The sequence below is a fragment of the Oryctolagus cuniculus genome, chromosome 21 (genome assembly GCF_964237555.1).
Source record: "Oryctolagus cuniculus chromosome 21, mOryCun1.1, whole genome shotgun sequence".
Taxonomy (NCBI): domain Eukaryota; kingdom Metazoa; phylum Chordata; class Mammalia; order Lagomorpha; family Leporidae; genus Oryctolagus; species Oryctolagus cuniculus.
In genome coordinates this window covers 19,618,696-19,644,276 of record NC_091452.1, presented here as the reverse complement: position 1 = coordinate 19,644,276, position 25,581 = coordinate 19,618,696, and the positions used below count along the sequence as shown (strand labels likewise).

General features: G+C 60.6%; 1 protein-coding gene across 4 annotated transcripts in view; it reads right to left on the bottom strand.

The window, feature by feature from the left end:
• MYO18B (myosin XVIIIB) overlaps positions 1–23,913 on the bottom strand; it is a 245,008-nt gene extending 221,095 nt beyond the window's left edge. For 3 of the 4 annotated variants that reach the window (XM_070066043.1, XM_070066042.1, XM_070066044.1), the window contains exons 1-10: positions 23,767–23,900; positions 22,261–22,421; positions 17,646–18,884; positions 17,167–17,233; positions 16,360–16,472; positions 14,640–14,816; positions 11,466–11,670; positions 11,040–11,182; positions 10,760–10,860; positions 7,964–8,027 (exon numbers count right to left, since the gene is read on the bottom strand). In XM_070066043.1, the coding sequence (XP_069922144.1) occupies positions 7,964–8,027; positions 10,760–10,860; positions 11,040–11,182; positions 11,466–11,670; positions 14,640–14,816; positions 16,360–16,472; positions 17,167–17,233; positions 17,646–18,884; positions 22,261–22,421; positions 23,767–23,803 (2,307 nt within the window). In that variant the 5' untranslated portion in view covers positions 23,804–23,900. Of the gene's footprint in view, positions 1–7,963; positions 8,028–10,759; positions 10,861–11,039; positions 11,183–11,465; positions 11,671–14,639; positions 14,817–16,359; positions 16,473–17,166; positions 17,234–17,645; positions 18,885–22,260; positions 22,422–23,766 lie in introns of all 4 variants that reach the window. The other variant, XM_070066045.1, reaches the window with a different exon arrangement.
• Between the last annotated feature and the right edge of the window lie 1,668 nt (positions 23,914–25,581).

Genomic DNA, 25,581 nt, shown 5'->3' with positions numbered 1-25,581 from the left:
TTCAAAGTAGCAGAGAAAGGACATTGAAAGGACAGTGGCAACACATTTATTACGACTCCTACTATCGGCTCTGAGCATTTGACTTTACATCACAGACGGGATCCATCCTCTGCCTCTTTGCTCACACGGAGAGAAGAACAAGAAAACTTCTGCAGAAGTGACTCGCTCGCTCTTGCTCTCTTGCTCTCTCTCTCCACCATTTTGGAACAAAAGACGCTGGTCAAAATTGTTGATCCGAAACGATTAAGATCAGGAAACAGCGACAGTGTGTTTTAAATGTCTGCAGAACCGATGCTACAAACACGTGATGCCCTGGCAACAAGCCACTCCTTGTGGACAGATGAAAGGCAGGATACTCGGAGCATGGTCATGGAGTACTACATGGCAAAGAAAAAGCCAAAGCCGTTGACCCAACCCGCCAAGTATATGAATCCCACAGAGCCAACATCGAACGGAAGATCACTGCCTTAGTGCACAGATGTAACAAAACACCCAAGACGGGGTCACTTCCAGAGGACAGAAGTCTATCTGGCTTATGGCCATGGAGACCAGAAAGTGCAAGAGCATGGTGCCCGCGTCTTAGGGGGCTCCTCCTCTTCCTATGAAGTCACTGATGCTATGGGGGTGGGGGCTTTGCCCTCACAGTCTCCTCTAACTCTCATTCTCTCCCCAAAGCCCCACCTCCAGACCCCTTTGACCAATGAATCCAGAGTCAAGTGTCTAGCACGTGAGCTTTGGGGGGTCTCAAATCACAGTAATCTTCCACTGTGTGGCTCCACGTGTAGATGATGGCTGGGGGGTGCAGGGCTGGGACACATCTATGACCAGGGCTTCCCGGGAGGGGTCTTCTGGTCCCCCAGCTGCCTTTGGGGAGGGAGGAATGGTCTGTAACTGGATCTGGGGCTGTGGCTGCCAGTGGGTTTACGAATGTAGACTTCATTGAGTTGTGGGCTTAAAATTAGTAGACTTTGGGGCCGGCACTGTGGCGTAGCCGGTATAACCACCACCTGCAATGCCGGCTTCCCATATGGGCACCCTATGGAGTCCCAGTGGCTGCTCCACTTCTGATCCAGTTCGCTGCTAATGCACCTGGGAAAGCAGCAGAAGATGGCTCAAGTGCTTGGGCCCCTGCACCCACGTGGGAAACCCAGATGAAACTCCTGGCTCCTGGCTCAGCCCTGGCCATTGCAGCCATTTGGGGCACCCCCATTTGGGTGGGAAGATCTCTCTCTGACTCTCCTTCTCTCTAACTCTGCCTTCCAAATAAATCAACAAATCTTTGGGGAAAAAAAATAGTGGACTTCATCCACTTCACTGCTTTACTCCAACTTGAGAAAAAAAAATCAGTGGAAGAAAAAAAAAAGTTGAATCACAAGATGCCCAGGGTTTGTCTGACGCATTGAAAGCCTCAAGGTCAGCCAAAGATTGCCAAGTAATTTAGTGAAAAAAAAAATCACATCCGAAATGTTCTCTCCATCTTGGAGCAGCTGCGCTGAGAGCACCCGGGAGACTCTTAACAGTGCAGAGGGAGCCAAGCTTGGACCTGGAGCCAGACAGACAGAGCTGGGCACACTCGCCAGCCCGACTGCCGCGCGCCGGGACTCGGCACAGCGCTCCCGCCTTCACACATGGGTTTGCTTTCTGCTCCTTTAACACAGGCATGGGGTGCAGCAGTAGAGACACCTCCTGGGACACCTACATCCCCCACGGGGCTTCCTGCTTCTGCCCACCCTGGGTCCTTGGGTCCCTGACACCCATGTGGGGGACCCACACTGAGTTCCAGGTTCCTGCTTTTAGCCTGGCCCAGTCCCAGTTGTTGTGGGCATTTGGGGAGTGAGCTAGCGGGTGGAAGATCTCTCGCTCTAATAAATAATTCTTTTTTAAAAAGAATTAAAATTGACATAACATTCTGTCTCCTCCTAGTGCAGTGGTGAGGACCAAACGAGTCCACACACAGAATGCGTCAGCCCAGCAGCCTGCACAGGTGGTACTCACTAAGGATCTCCACTCACTCCTGCCCCCCTCCCTCTCTGCCTTTAGCAGTAGCGTCCCCTCTCTAAGCCTGGCCTAGGAGAACAATATGCCCCTAATGCCTGGCCTCGGAGGCCCTGGTATGCTGAGTGCCGCCTCCCCTTCCACCGAGAGCCCGTCCCTCTGCCTTTGACAACTCGGCCACAGAAAACCAATCTGTGACAGCCCTAAGCAAACCCCCAGGAGGCCAGGATGCCTCTTATTATTATTGTTACTACTACAGCTGCTGGGCACTGTTTAGAAAAATCAGGAAAACAAATTATAGAGAAGAAAACAACACGAAAGCTCTATGCTCTCCAGTGTGTCCTGGTGCCCGGCAGCTCCCAGAGAAACTTTATTTAAAAGCTTTTGAGTTCTGACAGGCAATGAGGGCATAGGCAGGGGACTGGGAGGCGGAACCGGCACTCAGTGCACAGAGGAGGCCGCCGAGGGCCTGGCTGGAGCCCCACCGAGGGTCTCAGCCCTCCCGCTCAAGTCCCAGTTCCGCCGGGAGCGTCACCCCGCCCTGTACACTGTACTTTATCTTGGCATCAGCCGCTCACTGCACCTGGAAAGAGGCTGACCTCCCGGCACCTGCCTAATTCACTCTCAGCCCAATTCCAGCACCTGGTTGCCTCCTCCAGGCAGCCTTCCCTGATATACCTCTACCCTTTCCCAGCCTGGCCTCATCACTACCCAGGCATGCAAATCTCTCTGCTTGGGAATGATCTGCCTGCATGGCCATGACCTCCTAGCAGCAAAGGGACATTTAAAAAAAGGACATGGAAAAAAATGAATGAAAAAATAAATTCATGTTGGTGCAAAAAATAAAAAAAGAAAGAAAGAAAAGAAATCCATGCATAGCTTCTTTTGTAACATATTTCCCATGAACTTTTTGAAGATCCTTTGCATGGACCTCAGCTATATTTTTTTAAACTAAAATAAACTTATTTTTAAACTGCATTTTTTTTTTTTTTTGACAGGCAGAGTGGACAGTGCGAGAGAGACAGAGAGAGAAAGGTCTTCCTTTGCCGTTGGTTCACCCTCCAATGGCCGCCGCTGCAGCCGGCACACCGCGCTGATCCTGGCAGGAGCCAGGAGCCAGGTGCTTTTCCTGGTCTCCCATGGGGTGCAGGGCCCAAGCACCTGGGCCATCCTCCACTGCACTCCCTGGCCATAGCAGAGAGCTGGCCTGGAAGAGGGGCAACCGGGACAGAATCCGGCGCCCCAACCGGGACTAGAACCCGGTGTGCCGGCGCCGCAAGGTGGAGGATTAGCCTATTGAGCCACGGCGCCGGCTCTTTAAACTGCATTTTCTGTGAGTTTGTTGAGCTACCCGCATGATGGACTCAGTTAAGTGCCTGGATCCCGGAAACGAGTAGATGACCAGGAACTTCCCGTAAGTGTCCCCAGATGAGACTACGGTGCTGGGGTCCAGCCCGTCTGCCCGCAGGGTCAGGCCCGTGGCGCTGCCCATCCCAGGGGCCCCGGGAAGTGGAGGGGGAGGGCACCCAGCACCCCCAGCCCTTCCTGTGTGGCCACTGAGGTTTCAGCACGCACCCCAGCTCCCTGGCCCTGGGCACTGGGGCTGAAGGAAAACACGATACCCCCGTACCCCGAGTGAAACGGCACAGCAGGGAGAGCAAAGCCCAGCAAACAGATCCCGGAGGGCCACGTGGCACAGCTCCAGGCAGCCGGGAGGGACGGGGGTCAGCCCGGTGCTGCAGAGCCACGCACCCTCACTCGCAGCCGCAATGCCGGCTACCAGCGCAGCGAGCAAGACACGCTGGGCCCCACTCTCAGGAGCCAGAACAGAAGCGACACACAGGGAGACGCTGTTCCCAAGGCGACGGCAGGAGCGACAGTGACAGGAGGCACAGCCTTAGCCTGCGAGGCTGCGCCAGGGCCGACACCCAGGACAGGTGCACAGAGGAACTTAGTGCCCTCTCCCCGGAACCGAGTACTTGGGATGACACCAGGGAAATTGTTCAGGGGACCGTGCCTGGGGGCAGGCGTCTGGCACAGTGGCTAAGAAAGAGGCCCACGTCCCACAGTGGAAAGCCTGGGTTTGAGTCCCACCCCCGCTGGAGGCAGCAGGTGATGGCTCATGTCATGCTGCTGGGTCCTTGCCAAGCTCCTGGGAGACCTGGACCGAGGGCCCAGATCCAGCTGCAACCTGGCCACGCCCCAGCTGGCGCAGGCGTTTGGGGGGTGAACCTTTTCATCTCTCTCTCCCTCTGCCTCTCAAACACAGGGATAACATAGAAAGGTAAGATTCCACCAGGAGAGGAGTCGCGACGGCCCATGACTGTGGAGGTGTGTGATGGTGCACATCGTGCCATGAACCCGGGAACCGGTCAGAGGGAAACTCGGAGAGGAAGGCGCTGGGATCGCTGCTGGCGAACTTCTCCGTGTGCTGATGCCCTTGAGCTTCAGTTGTGTGCGTGCCCCAGACTTTTCACAGGAAGGATGTGTTAATTTTTGAAATAGGACGTTTTCATTAAAAATATAAGTGGGAGGGGCTGGTGCTGTGGCATAGCAGGATAATATAGGCGCCAGTTCGAGTCCCAGCTGCTCCACTTCCGATCCAGCTCTGTTATGGCTTGGGAAAGCAGTGGAAGATGGCCTAAGTCCTTGGGCCCCTGCACCTGCATGGGAGACCTGGAAAAAGCTCCTGGCTCCTGGCTTTGGATCAACACAGCTCTGGCCATTGCGGCCAATTGGGGAGTGAACCAGCGGATGGAAGACCTCTTTGTCTGTCTGTCTGTCTGTCTCTCTCTCTCTCTCTCTGCCTCTTCCTCTGCCTCTCTGTAACTCTGCCTTTCAAATAAATAAATAAATCATATATATGTGTGTATATATATATATATATATATGAGCAGGAAATAAAGCCAGTAAGAGAAAAACCTTGGCATGGGCTGCCAAGACCGTGGGCTGGGAACTGCGTAACAGGCAGTGTGCCTGGAGGGGTTGGGGGGGGCAGCAGAGTGCTCCCTGTGGGCTGCCAAGGCCTTGCACGGCACCGCTGTCCAACACTGCCATCAGTGACAACACCAGTAATACTGATAATGGATGCTAATGCTGGCTGAGTGCCAGGCACTGCGCTCTCTGTAATTCTGGGGGCGAGGAGCACTGAGGATCCCCGTGTTACAGGTGAGGAGCCGAGGCCCGGAGAGATGAAGCCCCCCAGCGCAGGTGCCGGCCCTCGCCTTTGCACCTGCTGACACCAGACTCTGCGGTTGGCTGTGGCTTTGCAGGGGATGGCAGAGCCGACGGCTGCGGGGTGACCGGTGCACAACGGATGGGAGCCGGGGGGCTGGGCTGGGAGGAGGGGAGCAGGGTCCAGTGATGCGGAGGCTGGGCTGCAGAGCTACCAGACCAAGCACAGGGAACTCAGGCAAAGCTGAACCTCAGATAAGCAAGGGGTGCTCCTGCAGGACACGGCTTCGTCCCGGAGCAATGTCGGGTACGGCAAGAACGCCCGCCTCCACGCACCTGTTCAACTGCTAGGGGCGGGGCTGTGGCGCAGCGGCTAAGGCCACTGCCTTTACTGCCTTTGCGTTCCAGCTGCCCCACTTCCGATCCAGCCCCCTGCTAACGGCCTGGGGAAGCAGCAGAAGCACCCCAGCACCCACACGGGAGGCCTGCAAGAAGCTCCTGGCTTCAGCCTGGCCCAGCCCTGGCCGTTGCAGCCATTTGGGGAGTGAATCAGCAGATGGAAGACCTCTCCCTCTCTCTCTGCTTCTGCCTCTGTAACTCTGCCTTTCAAATAAATAAATAAATAAATAGGTCTTAAAAAAAATGTCCCTCTCATCCCAGGATCACCTCACAGTCACCTCCTCCAGGCAGCCTTCCTTGAAATGCCTCCTTATTTCCACGCTTGCCAGTGAAATACCTGGGACAGAATGGCTCTACCTGTGTCTGAAATGCAAATGTAACAGGCATCCTGTACCATTACTCTTATCGGCTGCATCCAACAACCCTGGGACACATTCCTAACAACCCTCCCTCCGGGAGGTGCCCCCAAGGGCCAGATCCCCCCTCGGGGACAGCAGCCGAACAGCCCTGCCCTGGGCCACTGCCCCAGCCTCCGCCAAACTCCACCAGGTTTCGGGGCTCCGTGCTTTCTCCTGGGAGACGGACACCCTGCCAGGGCCCATGAGGGACAGACATTCTGCAGAAGCACGGGGAAAGCAAGCATGTCCCGGAGCCACGGAGACACGGAGACACGGAGCCACGAAGCGCGGGGCCCTTTCTCCTCCTCTGCCTCCAGGGTGAAGCTCAGGCATCCGGGTGCCCTCAGGCTGTCGGGGAAGGGCCAGAGAGAGAGAGAGAGAGACAGAGAGAAGAAGGCCTGGCAAGGAGCTCCACTCCCTGCCCCACCCCGGCCAGAGCCACCCGGGGAAAGGGGACCGCGGGGAGGGGACAGCCAGCAGCCCCAGACTCTACCCCGCTCTCTGCCGGGACAGAGCAGCGGGTGCGTGTGCAAAAGGCAAATTCTCCAGCCGCTCCCCGGACCTGCTGCCTCAGAGATCTGTGGACCGCACGGAGCAGTGTGTGTGGGTGTGTGTGTACGTGTGCATGTGCGTACGCATGTGTGCATGTATGTGCAAGTGTGTACACGTGTGTGCATGTGTGTGTGTTGCAACTCCAATACCATCCACTAAGCACAAACTGCGCATCCTCAGTGCGATCTGGCGGTCCTGACCCGTATGGCGGCCCCGCCCTCATCCACAGCGGGGTACCAGGTGCCTGAAACCGCAGACGGCACCGCGCCCGGGGCCGCCGCGCGGCGCTGTTCCCGAGAAGTCCTGCGGCGTGCGCCCCAGCCCGGCGCGGTGGGGTCCCCGCGTTTCCTGGGTCCTCCCGGCCGCTGTCTCCTTTGATGAGGCGCGCGCTCCGTCTTCCGCCACCGTCTGCTTTGTGCGCTTGTTTTATTCATGAGTTTGGAGAGTCACGCGTCCATTCGGCTACAGACTCCTGATCAGACGTGCGATTTGCAAGCCCGTCCCCCGGGCCGCGGCTGCTCCGCTCATCCGACGTCGTTTTTCAAACGGTGCCGGTGCTGCAGCGGTCTCTTGGCCCTACCCAAGGTTATGGAGCTTTTTCTCCCGTTTGCTCTTAGAAATTCCATGGCTTGAAAGCTTTGCGTCCTAGGTCTCTGATCCATTTTTGCTGCTGTTCATTTTTTTATATGATGTGAGGCATGAGTTGAAATCCATCCTTTTTTTTTTTTTTCATGTGAGGATCTCCAATGATTCCACCTCGACTTGTTCCCAGACAGGTACACTTGAAAGAGGTCTTGGAATGGAAATCACCCACCCCTCCCCCACTTGAACTCCTCCTCATCCTTCAAAACCCAGGCCAAATGTGCCCTTGGCTAAACACCCTTCCTGGCAGGAGCCAAGCAGCCCTTGTGGCTTCCTCTGGTGCCCACAGCAGCCCCGGGCAACCTCTGATAGAGCCTACGCCACACGACCACACTCACTGCCACATCTTAACGTCCAGGGCAAGGACCACAGCCCCAGGACGCAGCACGGGCCCAGCACAGGCGGTGATGACAGAGGTGACTGGTGGAGAAACGGGCTCGGAGGCCAACTGCCAGACTGAACGCAGGAATGAACTGTCACGTGTGCGGGGCGCCTGCTTCCTGTCGTGAGCTCACATCCATCTCTCAAGTCCTCCCTCGCTCCTCAGGAGCTGTGGCCAGCCCCACCCACCCACGCTCCAGCCCCGGGGTACGGACAGTTCCCCCAGGTACCCTACTGGTGGATCCACCAAGCCCTGGGCTTATGCACACCATCTCAAGCAGCCCCGGGCTGACAGGCCCCGCCTCCCCGACGTGACCAGCCCCTGCCCGCGAGGGCCCTGCTGCCAAAGGAGACAAGGAGGACGGGGCCTCTCCCCTCCCCCTCCCAGCCCGGCCCCCAAAGGACCGCCCCCTTCTCCTTACCTTGGCCCACACGCCCAGGCCGAAGGAGCTGCTGGCCGCCAACTGGTGCAGGTGCAGCTCGGTCCTGGGAGCAGAGAAGGGGCCACAAGTTAGAGACGGGGGTGGGGAAAGGAACCCACAGAGCGGATTCTCTGTACACTGTGGGTCCGCCCACGGTGCCCCCTCCGCCCCCTACAACACCCCTTATCTCCAGCCCTTCCTGACCCTCCTAGGAGCCAGGATACCCCAGATCAGCAGGTGGGCCTTGCCCGATGGTGCTCCCAAGGCAGACACCGGGCCTACGGTGCCTGTGCTGGGTTCTGAGATTGCTCTCCACAGCGCCACCCAGCGGGCACAGATGGGATAAAACAGAGGGGCCCAGAGGGGAGCTCCTGGCCCAAGAATTCACAACCAGCAAGCACGGAGCAGGAGCCTGGAGTTGGGCTGAGCCTATCACCCCACCGCCGGCAGGGGGTCCTGTGCTGCCCTGTCACTCACGCCCTGGGCCTCCGCCTGCACCCCACACCCCCGCCCTGTACCAGACGCAGGGTCCCTGAGAGCGGAGCCCCTCTGCTCCCCGCCCTGGGTGCACCACTCAGCCCATCCCGCGCTGCCGATCCTCCTCTCCCAGGGGGCTCACCTTGGCTCCCGGGAGTCTCCAATGCAGGTCCCTCAGCGTCCCCTCCCCCAGTTCACTCAAAAGCTCAGACCCCCCCTCCCCTCTGCCACCAGCCCCCGAAGGACCCTGATCCATTGGGCTTCAAGTCCATTCCCAGCCCGGCCACCTGGCTGACGACCTGTTTCCTTTCTCCAAGTCTCACTTTGCCCCATCTGTAGAATGGGCACCCACGCCTTTAAATGACATCTGATTGACAGCCTGCCCTGCAGACCTGGCACAGAGCCAATGGCCTCTTTTCCCTCACCCGCTCCTCCGCCGACTGGAAAATTATGAAGCAGCTGCCTGCTGCTGAGCCCATGCCAGGTTCTGGGGAGGCAGAGGGGAGCAAGGCACGGCCCCTGATTCAAGGGTCTCACAGGCAGCCTGGTGGGGAGGAGAGACCTGTACCTGCAGTGTGGCAGGTGCTAGACCAGAAACAGCCGTGACCAAAAATGGTCACAGGAGAACCCAGCATCATTCCTATAAAAGAGATTTGGGGTGGGGTTTTGAAGGGTGAATAGGAGTTTGCCACCTTAGTATCTGGGAGAAAGGACATTTTAGAAATCGGTTGTTGCCCTTGGGAAGCTTTAGTGAGGGACCACCCTGGTAGCAGCAGAGCCGGGGAAGAGAGAGCCTGGAAGACCACCAGGGAGCTCCCAGAGTGGCCAGGACCCTCACGCTGTGTGTTCTCCCCTCTGTCGGAGCACCGGAAATTTGTGTAAGGTGGCTTCCTGCTTGCCAAGGCAGTTCTGGCCCTGGCTACTCCACCCAACTCCCCCAGGCCCGACTCATGGCTGCCCAGCCCCGTCCTTCCCACGCCCACCCCATGGTGGCGCCACTGCTCCCGCTCAGCAGGCAGGGCCCCGCCCCAACCAGGGGCACAGCAGAGGCAGCCCCAGCGTGAGGACTCAGGGTGAGAACCAGAGATGTGCGGGTCCCCTGGTGTCGGGGGAGACCCCCAGACTGGAAAGTGGGACCCCCACCTGCTGCCAGAGGCCACCCTGAGCCCCTCAGGGGGTCACCCTATGATGCCCCCACCGCACAGTGCTTCTGCTGGGACCTGGGGTCTCACCCAGGTGCCCATTCTGCAGATGGAGACATCGAGGCCACGTGAGACAAAGCCAGAATCCCAGAGACTGCAGAGTGCGCCCTTCCCAGCACACCCCTGCCAGGGGCCCCAGACGGGCATGGGGCAGATCCGAGCAGCGGGCACACCCGTGCACCCACGCCATGCGGGCACCATTCTGGGCATGCTACCCCTTCGGCCCTCCCGGAGGAGGGGTCACGTGCAGCCCACAGAGGGGCATGGGGAGGCTCGGCGAGGGCGTGTCACCAGCCTGAGGGCACGCAGCCAGCCGGTGCAGACGCCAGGGCACCGAGCCCCGCAGCCTGGCTCAGCGGCTGGGGCCCCAGCACCGTGCGACCTCCCCCTCGGGACCGAGTTCTCAAGAACCCACGGAAGAGGGGAGGAGTCTGCCTGCTCTCAGAGCCCGGAGTCTCGACTCCGAGGGTGCAGTGGCTGCTGCAGCCTTAGCCAGGGGCCCTGGCCAGAGGGAGGCATGAGCACCAGCACTGGGGGGATAGAGGCACACCCCGAAATTATCATCGCATGCAGGGGGAAAGCCCAGGGTTGCCTGCCCTTCGGCCCTCACGGAGGAGGAAACAGAGGCACTGAGAAAGGCTGCCACTTGTCCAGGGGCGCTGCCACCTGCCCAGGGGCGCCCTTCCCCTAGCCACCTCCTCCAGGAAGCCCTCCGATAGGGCTCGCTGCTCCCCCCACCATCTGGCCTCATCCAGTAACACCGTCATGGGCACCCAGGGCTCCCATAAGACTTGAGGGGCGGGGTCTCTCCCCACCTGGCTGTGGGCCTTGCGGCTCCATCCCTTCCCACAGCCTCTCCCTCCCCAGTGGTGACCAAGAGCCCAGTGTGAAACCCCCCCACCGTGTGAGGCGCCCTTGACAGAGCCTGAAACGGAGGCGCAGCGTGGCCGAGGCTCCCAGGCCACGCACCTGAGCCCCGCCCCCCACCCCACGCCTACGCCCGGCCTCCGGACCCCGGGGGAGAGCAGGAGGCAGAGGCCACTCCAAGGCCGAGCCCCTAGGGAGCAGGTGCCCCGTTTCGCCCAGAACCCCCGCCGTCCCCGCCCCTGGGGCTCACCTGAGATCCAGGTCCAGCCCAGCCAGCATCTGGGAGAACACGTGGAAGCTCCCTTCCCCCGCGGGCCGCCGCGCCACCCGGCTCGTCTCCAGCAGCGCCGTCTGCGGGGAGAGGGGATGCAGGCCGTCACCTGTTTCGCCGCCAGGGCTTAGGAGCTTAGGAGCGAAGACCCCACGCTGCGTACACCGCCTGCCTTGCCCGGGGCCAGGCCGCACCCTGGGCGCCCAGACTGAGGGCGAAGGCGCAGGTCCCAGCCCAGGGTCCCGGCTCGGGGCCTCACCTGCAGCTGAGCGGCCGTGACGCGGCCGGTGGCGTTGAAGTCCAAGGCCATCACCATGGCGAAGCGGGTGGCGCTGCGGCCGTGGCCGGTGGACGCGCAGCCGAAAGCCCGGAGGACGGTGAAGGTGGCGCGGATCTTCTCCGCTGGGGAGGGGCGCGGGGCACAGGGTGGGGCGTCACCCACAGCTCTGCTGCTGCCACCCGCGCCTCCCACCACTGACCCCTGGGGTCCAGGACAGACACAGCCAGGGTCCCATCACACAAGGGGTGTGATGGACCCCGGAGGGCAGCCCTGGCTAACAGCAGGCTCGGTCTGCACGTTCCCGGAACTCACTGGATGCTCACTGAGCAGGCACAGGAGGGCGGCCCAGCTCTCCCCTCCCACTCCTGCCCCCCGGCCCGTGCACCACGACAAGGGTCGCCATACCTGAGACCCTGCCGTCCACGCTGCCTGCCATCGCCAGCAGGTGCTCCAGGACCTGCTCACAGCAGGTGGTCTTCCCGGCGCCGCTCCGGCCCAGGGCCACGACACTCTGATCCCTCCGTTGGCTCAGCAGTGCCCAGTATGCCCGCTGGGCCAGGGAGGCCACGTGGGCAGGCGAGCGATCCCAGCGGCCCCTGGGCACAGGCACCTGCAGGAAAACACCAGGCATGGGCCTTGGCACCCCATCGCTTCCCCCAGGGAGGTGTCCTCCCAGCCAGTGCCCTGATCTCATCAGAGACAGATCTGCGTTCTGCTGGCGGGAGCCCAGCCTGGGGGGTCCCATGCTGTCCCTGGCTCCCGGGGGCTCCACCTCTGCAGCAGGTGAGAGGCCAGGACTAGAGCTGCCTGAGCCTGTGGGATCCACGTCACCCACTGCTCAGACCACGGGGCAGTTGCCTCCACCAGAAATGAGGCAACTGGGTAAGATTGATTAGTGATGTCTGCCGCGGGCACAGGGAACAGCAGGAGCAGGAGAGGAGACACCACTGAGCATCTTCTAGAATGCACTTGAAGTCGGTTGTAACCTCAGAGCAGTGGCGTCCAAGCTCTGGCAAAGCTCTGGGGCCCCTGGAAGTCTCCCGGTGCCCTGGCAGGCAGGCTGGGTATCAGCCTGCAAGGGGGCTCTGCCATTTCTTATCAGTGAGGGGAGCGCCGGTTCCATACCCCTGCAGCCCCAGGGCACTCGGGAGAGGTAAAAATGTATGCTGGGGGAAAAATACATAAATTAAACCCTCCACATCCTTGGTTATCTCAATACACACAAAGTCACCAAATACTAGAAACGCCCCCAGTGAAGGTCCTCCAGCCGTGCCTAAGGTCAGGGACAACCGTGAGCCCATGAACAACCGTGAGCCCATGGACAACCCAGAGTGGCCCTGGGGGCCGCACTGCAGACTGCAGCCCCACCACGCCCGGGGAGACGCAGGTGGCCGCTAGGGGCACGCGCGGGATAGCTCCGTCCGCGGCGCTCTGCAGAGGCGGCACAGGCCCGGGGGTGAGGATCAGCTGGGGCAGGCATTGTGGCCATTTGCGGGGTGAACCAGCAGGTGGAAGATCTCTGTCTCTTATGTCTCATCAAGAAAGGAAGATAAACTACACAGTGGCTGCCAGAGGCGGGGCTTGGAGGCAGGCGCCTCTTCCCACAGAGCGAGGGCCGGAGGGCAGAGGGGCCTTGGGAGGCAGCCGCATGGGGGGTGGTCCGAGGAGGGGGCGTTCACTGCGCCCAGGGCTGCCCTGGGTCAAGAGCGAGGGGGCCAGAGGATCACTTTTGAGGCCACTGCTCAGTGCGGCCTCTTGGGGGAGGCGAAGGGGGGGAGGAGCAGGGGGTGGGCGTGGCTGGCAGGGGCCCCATCTGTCCCCGACCCAGGGTCTCCGCAGAACCAGAGACGCAAACCCCTACGTGGCAGCCCCTGGCCCCGACCCCCGCCTGGAGCTGGGCTGCTTTCCGACTGCTGCGAGGCCTCACGGCACCAGCGGTGACCCCACCCCCGCCCTGGAGCCCACCGCCCATCACCGGGGCAGGCCCAGGTGGGACAGCTCCGAGCACAGCCCCCAGGGGCACTGTGCTGGCACTGGCGTTCTGGGGTGCAGGCTGTCCCTGCCCACCAGCCCCCCGAGACCCACTGCCCAAAGGCGAGAAGGAAGCGCCCTGCAGATCCAAGCCCCTGGGAGCACCAACCCGCGTATGTGAGTACGCTTGCTCTTGTACTTCTGCATGTGTGCCCTTGCACACGTATACACACACGTGTGCTCTCAAGAACTTGCATGTCCACCTGTACCCCACGTGGCCACACCCACAAATACTCCCACGCCTTCAGGCACACTCCCGCCGCTCTCGCCCTGCCCTATCCCTGTCCCAGCCTTGGTGCAGGTCTGTGCTGCCACCTGGTGGCCATTTGGGGAATTGGCGGTTGGCTTAGCACGGGGCTGGAGGCATGGGGGTGCAATCCAGGGCAGCTCCTGGTACCCCAGGCACAGGAGGGTGCTCAGGGCGACTGCAGCTCCCAAGTTCCACCTTCAGGGAGCGTTCTGAAGCCTGCAGCTTTGCCCAAAGCCTATGCCCTGCTCCAGGATGCCTGGTGTGGACCTGGCTCACAGCCCCAGGGCCTGCTGCCAACACCTCTCTTCCAGGGGTTTTGAGGAGCCAGAAGGGTCGGCTCTGAGGCCATGGGCTGCAGGAGAAGCTAAACCTGTGCTCCAGCAGGAGAGACGGGGCACGGGGGCCACGGCCCAGCCACCCCGGGCTTCTGTGGCCTGCCCAGGGCCTGCTCAGGGACAGCCGGAGGGGTGAGCAGTCGTCTTGGAGCAGGGGAGCCTCCAGTTGCAGGGGTTCAGTGTGACTCGGGGGCGAGCAGTGGCTGTGTCCCCCAGGGCTCTGAGCATCCCCGATCGACAGGTGAGAACAGAGGCCAGAGGCACTTCCCGGTCCTCCGAGGCACAGGCATCACGGAGGCCTGGGCCTCCCCCGGCAAGCGCTCAGAACGCACAGTCAGGATTTCACCTGTGCCAGGTCGTGACCCCATCCCGGGCCCTGACCCGCCTCTCCTGCCCACTCATCCACGGCAGCCCCTGTTGCCTGCCTCCCCTCTCCCTCGGATGCCCCATGAGGGCAGGCTGCTCTGCCTGCTGCTTCCCTCCCCGGAGCCTGGCCTATGGGGGACCCTCCCATCCCTGGTTATTTGTGGAGTGAATTCAGGGCACCAGCACCCAACACCTGGATGTAGTTCCAAGCTTTTCCACCAGGTGGCGCCCAGAGATTGCCTTTAGAAAAAAAGGGGTCCTTTCTGTGCTTTCTAGGAAGAAAACACAAAAACAGAGTCCCCGAACCCTGGCCTAGCCTCCTCTCACCTGTGAAATGGGCCAGCAGTCACCACGGCCCCTGTGGCCCCAGCCACCTGTCATCACACCCTGCCTGCTTTTTAAGGTGCATGGGGGAATTAGTCAAGGTCATCTATGAATGTGCTTGGAGCAGAAGTTAGTGTTTTCTCTGTTACAGGTGATGTCCTTGTCGTTCTAACAGGGAGTGGGGGAGGATGTACAGCTTCCCAGGGGTCACCGCCGGTCCTCACCCTCTCAGGTGCAGGGGCTCCCTGCTCCGCCCCCATGGTCCCACCTCACCTTGCCTGTGGAGGGCGCCGAGGGCCCCTGGGGCTGGAGCACGATGAGGTCGGGCCCCGAGCAGGTGTGCGGCAGCCGCGCGCGGTGGCGCTGCAGGAGCGTGTGCAGCACGCTCGACTCGCTCACGCTCACCAGAGACGCCAGGTCCTCCGCCTGGTCCAGCTCGGGGGGGTTGGCCTGCAAACCACACACGGGGTCTCTATGCGCCTGCGTGGCTGATGCCCCACACCACTGTCTCACACACACACGCACGCCACACACACACCAACACACACACACCATCATACACACATGCACACCATCACAGACACCACCATCATACACACACAACCAATCACACACGTATACACATACACACCATCACACACATCACCTTCATATAACACCCCATCACACACACACCACCATCACACACACACCACCATCATACACACACCCCTTCATACACACACATCACCATCATATAGCACACACCCCATCACACACACACCCATCACACACACACCACCATCATACACACACCCCATCATACACACATACACACCATTACACACACCGCATTACACACACATACACACCATCACACACACACCCCGTCACACACACACCACCATCATACACATACCCCATCATACACACACCCACACCATCACACATCACCATCATATAGCACACACCCCATCACACACACACCCCGTCACACACACACCATCAAACACACATGCACACTATCACACACACAAATCCCATCATGTCACACACCCCATCTCACACACACACACACACACACACACACACAGGGGCCCCATTCCTTGAGAGTCAGGAGCCACAGGCCACACCGGCACCCAAGGACCCTGCAGGGGACGGATGGACCCATGGTAAAGCAGAGTCGCCCCTCCATGCCCTGGGGGCAGCTGCGAGCCACCCCTGTCCTCACTCGGGTCCTCTCTGCCTGCACTTGAGGGGAGCTGCTCCCGGGACAGACTCAGCAGACCCCACAGAAGCCGGGCACTGCGCAGAGGGTGAGCGCTGGCCGCTGTCTTCCCCTTCGCTGCGTCTCCCGGGCAGCACTGAGACACTCTGGGGCCCCCGCACCCCAGGATGGAGCCAGAGCCGGTGCCCCCTTCCTCTCACAGATCCTACAGCCGCCCGCCTTGACCCTGGGCGAGGCACCCAGACCCTTGGGGAGGCAAGGCATGCTCACAGCTGCTCCTCGGGGCACCTGTGCCAAGAGGTTTCCTAGCCTTTCCAGCTCCACGGAATTTCCTGGGGTTTGGGACCAGCTTGAGCTGTGCTAGGGGTCAGACTTCCTTGCGCAGGGCCCTGGGCTTCCCCAAGGTGGGCAAGAAAGGAGCCAAGAGGACGGTAGGTGAGACAGGTGATCAGAAAAAAAAAAAGAGACACTCTCTCAATGAGTTGTCTGTGGGTGGGGACGGGGGAGGGGCAGGCAGGATTTATAATGCATTACAAAAATGCTTGCTGAAAACGCAAAGCAAAAAGCAAGGTTTGTGCCCAAAATAGAGGTTGCTTTCCTGACCCCGTCACAATAGCCGCAGTGCCAAGATGGGACAAACACGCCTCTTGATGTGTTCTCACGAGGGAGGGGCCGCAGCATGGGTGCGTGACCCCTGAGGGTATCCCCCCCGCACAGCCATGGGCTCAGTGGAAGTCTCTTCTACAGCCCCCTCCGGGGCACCGAGCATGTGGGCAGGGGACTCACCCGATGCACCTGCTCCTCGTCCACCTCCATGGTGCTGCCGTCAGCATCGATGCAAAGTCTCACTCTCCCGGCCGGCAGGTCAGCTGTTCCCTCGTCTGGCTTTAGCACCGTGGCTGGGCGGTGGGGGGTGAGGGGACAGGCCAGAGAGAGAAGTGGGGGCAGGAGGAGGGGAAGAGAAGGGGAGGGGAGCAGAGCAGAGAAGTTCTCAGCCAGGCAAGGGAGCCGCCGAGGGGGCTCGGGGCAGGCCAGGGAGCAGCTAGCCCTCTCCCCTTGGTGTCTGCTCACACGTGGGGTTCTGACTCATGACCCCCAAAGTGACTGATGGTGCCAGCCCCGGAGCAGGACCCAGAGGGGCGGTGGGAACACGGACCCATCTCAACCCAGACCTGGGACACCAGGGAAGGCAGGCAGGGATGTGGGAGCTGCTGATTTCACTTCCTATGCCTGTGACAGACATCACCAATCCACCGACATGCCCGGAAGTGTTATTGGGATTCAGTGGTCGGCCACGGCTGATCGACGAGCCTGGGCTCCCGAGGGGAAGTCTGCCCGGCTGCACTACATGGAGTTCCGTGGAGCTCCCTCCAGGAACCGAGTGATGTGTGCTTTATTCGCACGTGTGTCCAGCACCTGGTGGACCAGCTGCCCAGGGCAGAATGACCATCAGCTCTCCCCACACTGGTCCCAGCGGCCCTCTGCACCACCCCCACCCCATGTCATGAGTAGCCAATGCTTGGTGAAGGCGCCCAGCGGCAGTAGGGGGCACATGGAGACCCCCACCGGGAGCCCAGCCCAGCCCCCAATTACCCAGTGTGAATCCGTCTTTCCGAACCAGCCAGACTTTCTCCGCCTCGTACCACCTGTCCCCGGGGGCCTGAGAGCAGTGATGACATCAGTGAGGACAGCGTGGACACCAGCCCTGCCCCTGCCACATGCACTGACCGCCCCGTGAGCCTCTCTTAAAAGGACATGTGCTTGTGTGAATGCAGATTCCCAGGCCCCAGCCCGGGGGGGGCTTCCAAATGGGAACCTCCATGGCGAGGCCGGGGAATCTGCATTTCTAGTAAACCTCCTCGTTGTGCTGTGGTGCCTGGGAGGGGACCGCTCGCTCACCTGGGGACCCTCTCATTCTGTGGAGAATCCCACCCTGGGACAGGTGCAGGGGGCCACCAAGAGAGCTGTTCTGGGCACCTCGCGACTCTGGCTGCCCCCTCTCCAGTTCCTTGCCCACCCCCAGAACTCCCCACCCCTCCCATCCTCCACTGCCCGGCCTGCAGCCACATCACCTGGTCCAAGTCTCCGCTCCAGCCGCTTCCACCTGCCTCCTGCAGGGCTGGCCCCTCCTGCGTCTCCTTCAGCGTTGGGGGCCTTGGGACACTGGTCTCCAGGCCAGGCTGCCCGGCTGCTTCCGGCTCCACCTGCAGGGCCTTGGCCCCATCCTTCTCCGCTCTGGCATGGGGCTCCTCTGTCGCCTGCCCTGGGCTCTGGGGCCGGCCCTTTTTCCCGGCTGCCCCTGGCCACTCCCCCCTGGTGACCCCATCCTTGGCAGCTTCAGCTTCACAGTGCTTCTCTACCATCCCCGCCTCCCCAGACGTGCTGGGGGGCCGCGCCCCCTTTCCTAGCTCCTGCGGGGGCCCGCCCGCCTGCCCGGCCACACGTGAAGCCTCCTCCTCGCCTTTCCCCGTCGCCCTCTGCGCTTCCCCCGTCTTCTCTGCTTTCGTCTGCGGCCCGGCCGCCTTCTCTGCCTTCCCTGGGCGGTCACCTGCTTTGTCCTTCCTACTCTGCACACCGTCCCACTGGCCCCTTCTGCCCAGGGCCCCTCCCCACTTTCTCACCTGGACCGGAGGCCCCGCGACTTTCTCCTGGCCCCCAGCATCCTTGGAGAGGGTCCCCTTGGCCGTCTTGCTCGGGGGGTCCCCTCCCTCCTTCTCTGTGGTTCCTGGTCGCGCCCTGTCACCTTGGGCTTGGGGCTTGGTCCCCTGGCCCTCTTTGCCCTGGAGCTCACCCACTTTGGGGCCTTTGGTCTGGGGGCCCCCAGCCCCCTTCCCCATGGGTCCTTGACCCCTCTCGCCTTTTGTGCCTTGGCCTGGCTCCCCAACAACCCCAGTCCAGGTCTTCTCAGCCTTCGGGGCCAAGTCCTTGGTGTCAGCCTGGGGGCCACAAGGAGTCCCTGGGCTCCCCGCCTTTCTCCCGCCTCCGGGGTCTGTGGCCGGGGGCAGGGCGTCCTGTGGTTTGGCGGCTTCCGGGTCCAGCTTGGCCACCATGAGCAGCACATCGCCCCTCCTCACGCCCCTCTTAAAGGGCTTTTTTGCGGGGGTCCTGCTGGGTCCCGACTCCTGGGGCTTCTCGCCGTTGATGCTGGTCATGAGGACGGGATCAGGGCTGCCGGCCCCCTGGCTGCCCTGGGCTGGGACATCTGCACTCTGGGGAGACCTCGCTGGGCTGTCCTGGGAGAGCGGTGGGCCTCCAGGCTGTCTGTCACTGCCGGACTTGCTTCTGGGCTGGGCGATGGGGGCTTCTGGGGTCTAGGAGAGGAGAGAGAACCAGGCTCAGCTGCTTGCCCACCCATCCGTTCATCCATCCCTAAGTGCCAGGCCAGGCAGAGAGCCCTGACCTGGAGTTCAAGGCCAGAAGGAAGGTGGATTCCGGGGCCAACCACAGCAAGTTCTGTGCCTGACTCTGTGGCCCCCCGGCTGTGTGGCCTCGGGTAGGTCGCTTCCCCTCTCTGAGCCTGCCTCCTTGCTGCAATGTGAGGACGGCTTTATTGATCGGAACAGGTGGGTGTGAGCACTCGCGATCCTACAGAGTCCGGCCAAGCACCCGGGAAGTCGTCAGTGGTGCTGTTGTTGCCATTGTTTCTGCCTCCCTTCCCCCTGCGGGGCCAGGAAGGGACCAGGAAAGACCTCTAGGGCGTCATCAGAGGACCTGCTCCTGGCTGGTCCCCAGTGCCTTCCAGCTGGGTGACGCTGGTTCACAGCGCCTGTCCCCTCTCAGCTTCCATCATCCATTGGGAAAGGACTTCCGGTATCCCAGAGCTCAGAAGAGCCCGAGCCGCTGCTCCTGCCGCTGCCCTGGTCCCACAGCCCAGTGCCCAGGGCAGCGAGGATCCTAGGTTCTGGCCCCAGGCTCCTCCGTGTCCCACCTGGCCTGGACACGGGGGGATACAGAACACACTGTCCCTCTCCCCAATGCTTTTCCAGTCCTCCTTCCCCCACACCAGCCTGGCCGTGGCCTCACAACCTCTCGGGCTCAGCTCTGCCTCCGCCCCAGGGGACAGAGAGCCGTGGGCACTCCCACTCATCCGCCAGCGCCACCAGCGGCCCTAGGCTGGTCCATCTCGCCCAGGACAGCACCAGCATAGACTGCAGACGCCACTACCTGGAAACTGGGGCCCCCACTCTCCTCCCGCATGCACAGCAGCCCTGGGACCACGATGAGTCCACTCTGCCAAGTTTCCTCTTTCCCCAGGGTCTCCCGGGGCCATCGCCCCAGCCTCAGAACTGGGGTCCCTTCGGTTTGCAGCCAGTGATCTTAAACCTGAGCCAAAGCTTTTGGCGGCCACCACAGTCGACAGGAACACCCCTCAATGCCACCATCAGGCATTCAGATTCTCGGTGAGAAGCCCTCACCCCCGTTCTGGGCTGGGGGTCCCTGCTGATCCCCACCCTGAGCCCCATCTCACTGGTCCCGTCCCTGCCACCAGGCTTCCGCGTACGCACAGTCTTTCGTGGCCCCAGAGCCAGAGCCAGAATGCAGACCCTGAGACACGAGCACCCTTAGCGGCTGCATAGTGGACCCCATCCTTGTCTCGGGGACTCCCTGGCATCTCCTAGGGGGCAGAAAGAACCCCAGTGCCTTGGCCTCACGCCCAGAGACTCTACCGTGCTGGCTCTGAGCTGAGAACCCCAGGCCCTTGGGGGCCCCTGGCTCAGCGGCCCAGCTCAGTCTGACCTCCCGGGGCCAGGCCTGGACGTGGGCTCGGAACAGGGATTGGCTGCACCTGGCAAATCCCAGCCCCGTCTACACCATTTGGAGAGGTGAGTCAGTGCCTTATTTTTAACCCACCAACCTGGGGAGGGACCAAGCAAGACAGCCACCCTTCCCCGTCTCCACCCATGACTTCTCCTCTTCAGGTTCTCCAGTCCTCTCTGCACCCTTGGGTGTGCATGGAGGAATCAGCCCCTCTAGATCACAAGGGCCAAGAGGGAACTCACAGCCCCTCCATTTTACAGAGGGGCAAACCGAGTCCAGGAGAAGGGACGGGCTTGGGCCTGAACCACGCAAAGTGGCAGGGCCGGAGCTGCAACCCAGGTCTCCTTGACCTTCCATAGGGGTCTCTTTCCGCCCCAGGGGGATTCCAGCCTCTCCCTGGCCCTCCCTGCTGGATTTGGGGACACCAGGTCACGTCCCTGAGCCCCACTTGCCAGTCCTATAACACGGGGATGGATTCCAGTGGCTGCAAGCAAGGGTTATGTGGAGTTCAAGACCGTGCCGGGACCCGGAGGGAGCACCGTCGGGACAAGACGCTAGAGCTGGCAGGGACCGGCAGGACTTGCCGCCTCCCTGGGGCTCCCCTGCTCCAGCCCCGGGCTCGTCCTGGCACCCTGGCCCAGCCACCTGTTGTGTCTGAGCCCCGTCCATCCCGCGTCTTGGCGCTGAGTCTCCATCCAGGCTGGGCAGTCACAGCTCGCCCCTATCCTCTGCCCAGGTCAGCGCCTTGTTCTCAGTGAGGCCAGCACGGCCTACAGCCTGGTTGTACCCAGACCCTCAGAGGCCAAGACATCAGCCACCTCGCTCCTGGACCCTGTCATGCTGGTTCCTCCACCTCAACCCTGACCTCATGACCTTGGGAGGTCACCTGACTTCCCCAGGCCTCAGTCTCCACCTTTGATAAGTGGGTACAATCCCACTGCCTTGGAACCCCTGAACGGGTAAGTGAACCTTGTCCTAGTGCTGAACAACACACAGGGATGTTTCTTTGTGACCCGTCTCAGGTGCTAAGATCCCCAGACGGCTCAGCCCAATCCCTGCAGCATCCATCTTGCCTCCAGGGGGCGCTAGAGACATGCCCATCCAGAGATGCCTCTTCCATCTAACTTGGGGACACACTGTGGGCGCACTGTGCTCCAAGCCTGCTGCCTGGGACGCCAGCCTCTTCGTCCTGCCCAGGTCCCCCAGCCAAGGAGCTGGAGGAAGAGGAAGAGGAGCCCTGGCCTCCAGCAGGGACACGTGTGGGCTGCTTCAAGCTCAACTACGGTTTTAGCCCAGCGGCCCACTCAGAATAAAGGTTTTCAGGGGACAGCATCCACTCAGAAGGTGCATCAGTTACAAACCAGGCATTCGCCCTTCAGTTACCAGATTGTGACATTTCCAAGGGACTCGGGAGAGGGGGCTTGGTGGGCATGGAAGATGGCGGGCACCTGGGGGCTTGGAATCATGCCTATGTAGTAGGGGCTACAGGGTCTACACCAGTGAGTACCAACTGGATACCTTCGCTGTTTAAATCGAAGCAAACCAACCGCACGTCTTAGCCAATATCTGGGTGGGAGTAAAATGACCCCCAGCAACCACGCGCCAACAGCTCTCATCCAGGCACCAGACACTTGTTGAGTCTTGCTGCAAGCCAAGATATGGAGTTGCATGGAAGACATAGCTGTGGCTCTCAAGGAATCCCCAAATAAGCCATGTGACCCCATGACTACTGGGCCATCGCATAGAGGGGACCATGAGCCCCAGAGGAAGCAGGGCAATGGGGTGGGGGAGGCTTGCTAGAGACTTGCCTGATGAGCTGGGTTTTGCAGGATGCATAGGAGCTCAACGGAAGCAAGCAGGGATGGCAGAAGCCAAAAAGCCGTCTCCCGAGGCAGACAGTAGGTGTAGAAAAGCACCCGGCTCACTCACCTCGCGCTCCGGAGAGGCCAGTGCGGCCTCCTTCCTGCGCCTGGCCTCCTTGGACTCCTTCTCAGTCTCCCGGACCAGCTGCCTGATGAAGCCCCCAGGGATGACAGAGAAGAGGGGAGGGGGCGAGGACGGCGGAGGGCTCTTGTCCTCTTCCCGGATCTGTTTTACAGAGCAAAGGACAAAGCTCGGTGAGTGGACCAGGATGGGGAGGCTGCCCTCCAGAGACCCAGCGACAGAGAGAGGAGGGGGCCAAGAAGGACAGCGTGCCTGGTCTTCAAGACCACCACAAAGCAGGTGGGATACAGCAGACCTCCAGGGGGTGCCCCAGGACAGTGGATGAAGATGGAATGGGGGCGTAGAAGGGGTGGCACTAGCCAGTGGGGCTTCAGCCCAGGTCCAGTGCCCTCGTGATGTGCGGTTGGGCCGCCAAGACCACTGGTTCCCTCCCTCAGCGCAGAGAGACCCACTTCTAGAAGGCCCTGATCTGAACGGAGCTTTTCCAGCTCCCGGAAGCGGATGGACATGGGGCACCCCCAACGCTCAAGCCGTCTCGGCTGCTGGTCAGTGTGGCGGCTCAGTCACGTGATCGCTTCCTGGGTACCAGGAACAGGAGGTGGAAGGAAGGAATTGCAGCCAGGGCGTCTAGGATTCAACCCTGTGTCTCCAGCCCACTCAAGCAACCCGGGCTATGCTGGACACTGGTGTTTACCCCCAGGAACATGGCCAGCTCAGAGCTGGCTGGAAGTTGCAGCTGAGACCCCTTTGTTGGCTGCATAGACCCTGGAGGCTGAGGCGCGGGACCGACTGTGGCTGTCTGGTGTGTTTCCTGAACCTGCATCCCTGTGACTGCTCGTGAGAAAGAAACGGCTTTATATGGAAGAGCTGCACACGGTTTAAAATAACCTCCTTATCAAGCTCCCCTGCGCATGGCTGCCGAAGGCTCCCCTGCTGCAGCCCCACTGATAATGTGGGAATCCAGAGGAGAGAGGCAAGGCCAGCAGACGAGGCCGGGGCATGGGACGAGGCTGGCCATGCAGGCACCTGCCCAGGGGCGCCTCTCCTCTCCCCTCCCCATGTGGGATGGAGACCTGCCTCATCCAGGAGAGAAAGGAGACACTGGGAGAACAACCAGTTTGCAGCTCTTGGTGGTGACAGAAGGCAGGGACCGTGGAAACCCAACCCCTGTCCCCCACATGCTCCTCTCCATTGAAAATCTCAGTGCCTATGAAGCTACCATGAGGATGATGGGAGAACTGGTCTACCCACACGTTCCTGCCATTGGCTGGGACATGGGAAAGACCAGCAGCCATGGGGGCCGTCAAGGCCATGGTCACTTGCATCCTGTTGGATTGGGAAGGCCATGGCCAACTGAGCTGGCTGGGGGAAGGTGGAGGGAGGGACAGGACATTGCCATGAGGAGGGCTGGATGTCCCCCCTCCCTGCCCAGGGCCACCCTAGCTGCGAGTTCTCTTCCTGGTGGGGTGGAGCCCGCTCCCGCACTTTCCTTCTGCTCCCACAGGGCGAGGCGCGAGGAGATGGCCATGCTGGGGCCAGAGCTGATGAGCCGAGACGCCGCTCTCTGCCAGCCCGCACGGAACACGGCTGCACGGGCGCACGTGGCACCAGAGGTGCGTGGACACGGGACTGACACACAGAGACAGCAGGGAGAGAAGAGAGACACAGGTCAGTTCCCAGGCATGACCCTGCTGCCACCCCATCTCCATGCCCACCGGAAACCACAAGCAGATCGGGGAGCGGGCGCGGCCAGGTGCAGACCCTGCCGTCGACAAGGGGGCTGCTGACTGCGGGGTGGGCAGTGCCCTGAGGTCTTTTCCTCTTGGCCCTTTCGCTGTTGGGGTAAAACCACAATCAGAAAACCACACAATCCCAAGAGTGTAGCTCAGCAGTTCTCATGAGACCAGACCCGTATAAGTTATATTCAGCACAGTTCTTTTTTTTTTTTTTTTTTGACAGGTAGAGTTATAGACAGTGAGAGAGAGACAGAGAAAAAGGTCTTCCTTCCATTAGTTCACCCCCCAAATGGCCACCACGGTTGGAGCTATGCCGATCTGAAGCCAGGAGCCAGGTGCTTCTTCCTGGTCTCCCATACGGGTACAGGGCCCAAGCACTTGGGCCATCCTCCACTGCCTTCCCGGGCCACAGCAGAGAGCTGGACTGGAAGAGGAGCAACCAGGACAGAATCTGGTGCCCCGACCAGGACTAGAACCCGGGGTGCTGGCTCCACAGGCAGAGGATTAACCTAGTGAGCCACGGCACCAGCCAACCAACATTGTTAAATAATGATTTTATTGATAAGAAGTTCAAGAACACACAAATCTAATCTATGGTAACAGAGGTCAGAGAGTCTGCTTTTTTTAAAAAAAGAAACTTAACAGGGCCAGCGCTGTGAAGTAGCAGGTAAAGCCGCCACCTGCAGTGCAGGCTTCCTATATGGGTGCCGGTTCGAGTCCCGGCTGCTCCACTTCCAATCCATCTCCTTGCTAATGCACCTAGGAAAGCAGTAGAAGATGGCCCAAGTCCTTGGGTCTGTGCACCCGCGTGGGAGACCTGAACAGAGCTTCTGGCTCTTGGCTTCAGCCTGGCCCAGCCCTGGCCATTGCAACCATTTGGGGAATGAACCAGTGGATGGAAGATACCCCCCTTCTACTCTGCCAAATGACTAAATAAAGTCAATAAGTCTTTTATTTTGCTTTTTAAAAGAAAACACAAAGAGCTTGAATGCCATCAGCCCGGAGGACGTCCACGTGTCTCCCCCTGGTGAGGAGTCTCACTTCGGACACCGCAGAGTAGTGAGTTTGTTTTGTAAGGGAGCAGCCAGCTCCACAGTGACTCCAAACAAGGGCCATTGGTCCCGACACGCTAGGGACCAAGTTCCTCGTCAGATCAAGGCCCTCACAGGTGCTCATAACCTCTGACCTTGGCCGTCCACTTCTGGCAAGCACGTTAGAGGAAGTAACCCTGAACCCGAATGTTCCATCACCATGTTGCTGCTCCATTGAAAAAACACACAGGGGCATCCATACCCAGACAGCGTCAAATACACGCCAGCACACCCAGCCCGAGTCCTGTTGCACACCCGTGGAGAGGGCTGTTTAGAAAATGCTGTTTATGAACAGCTGCATGGGATTTGGGTGGCCTACGGCTCACCTGTTGTGCGTGCACAATTCAATTATGTTGACTACGTTTACAGAGCTGTGTGACTGTACAACTTGGAGGGGCTGGCGCTGTGGCACAGCAGGTAAAGCCACCGCCTGCAGTGCCGGCATCCCATATGAGCGCCAGTTTGAGTCCTGGCTACTC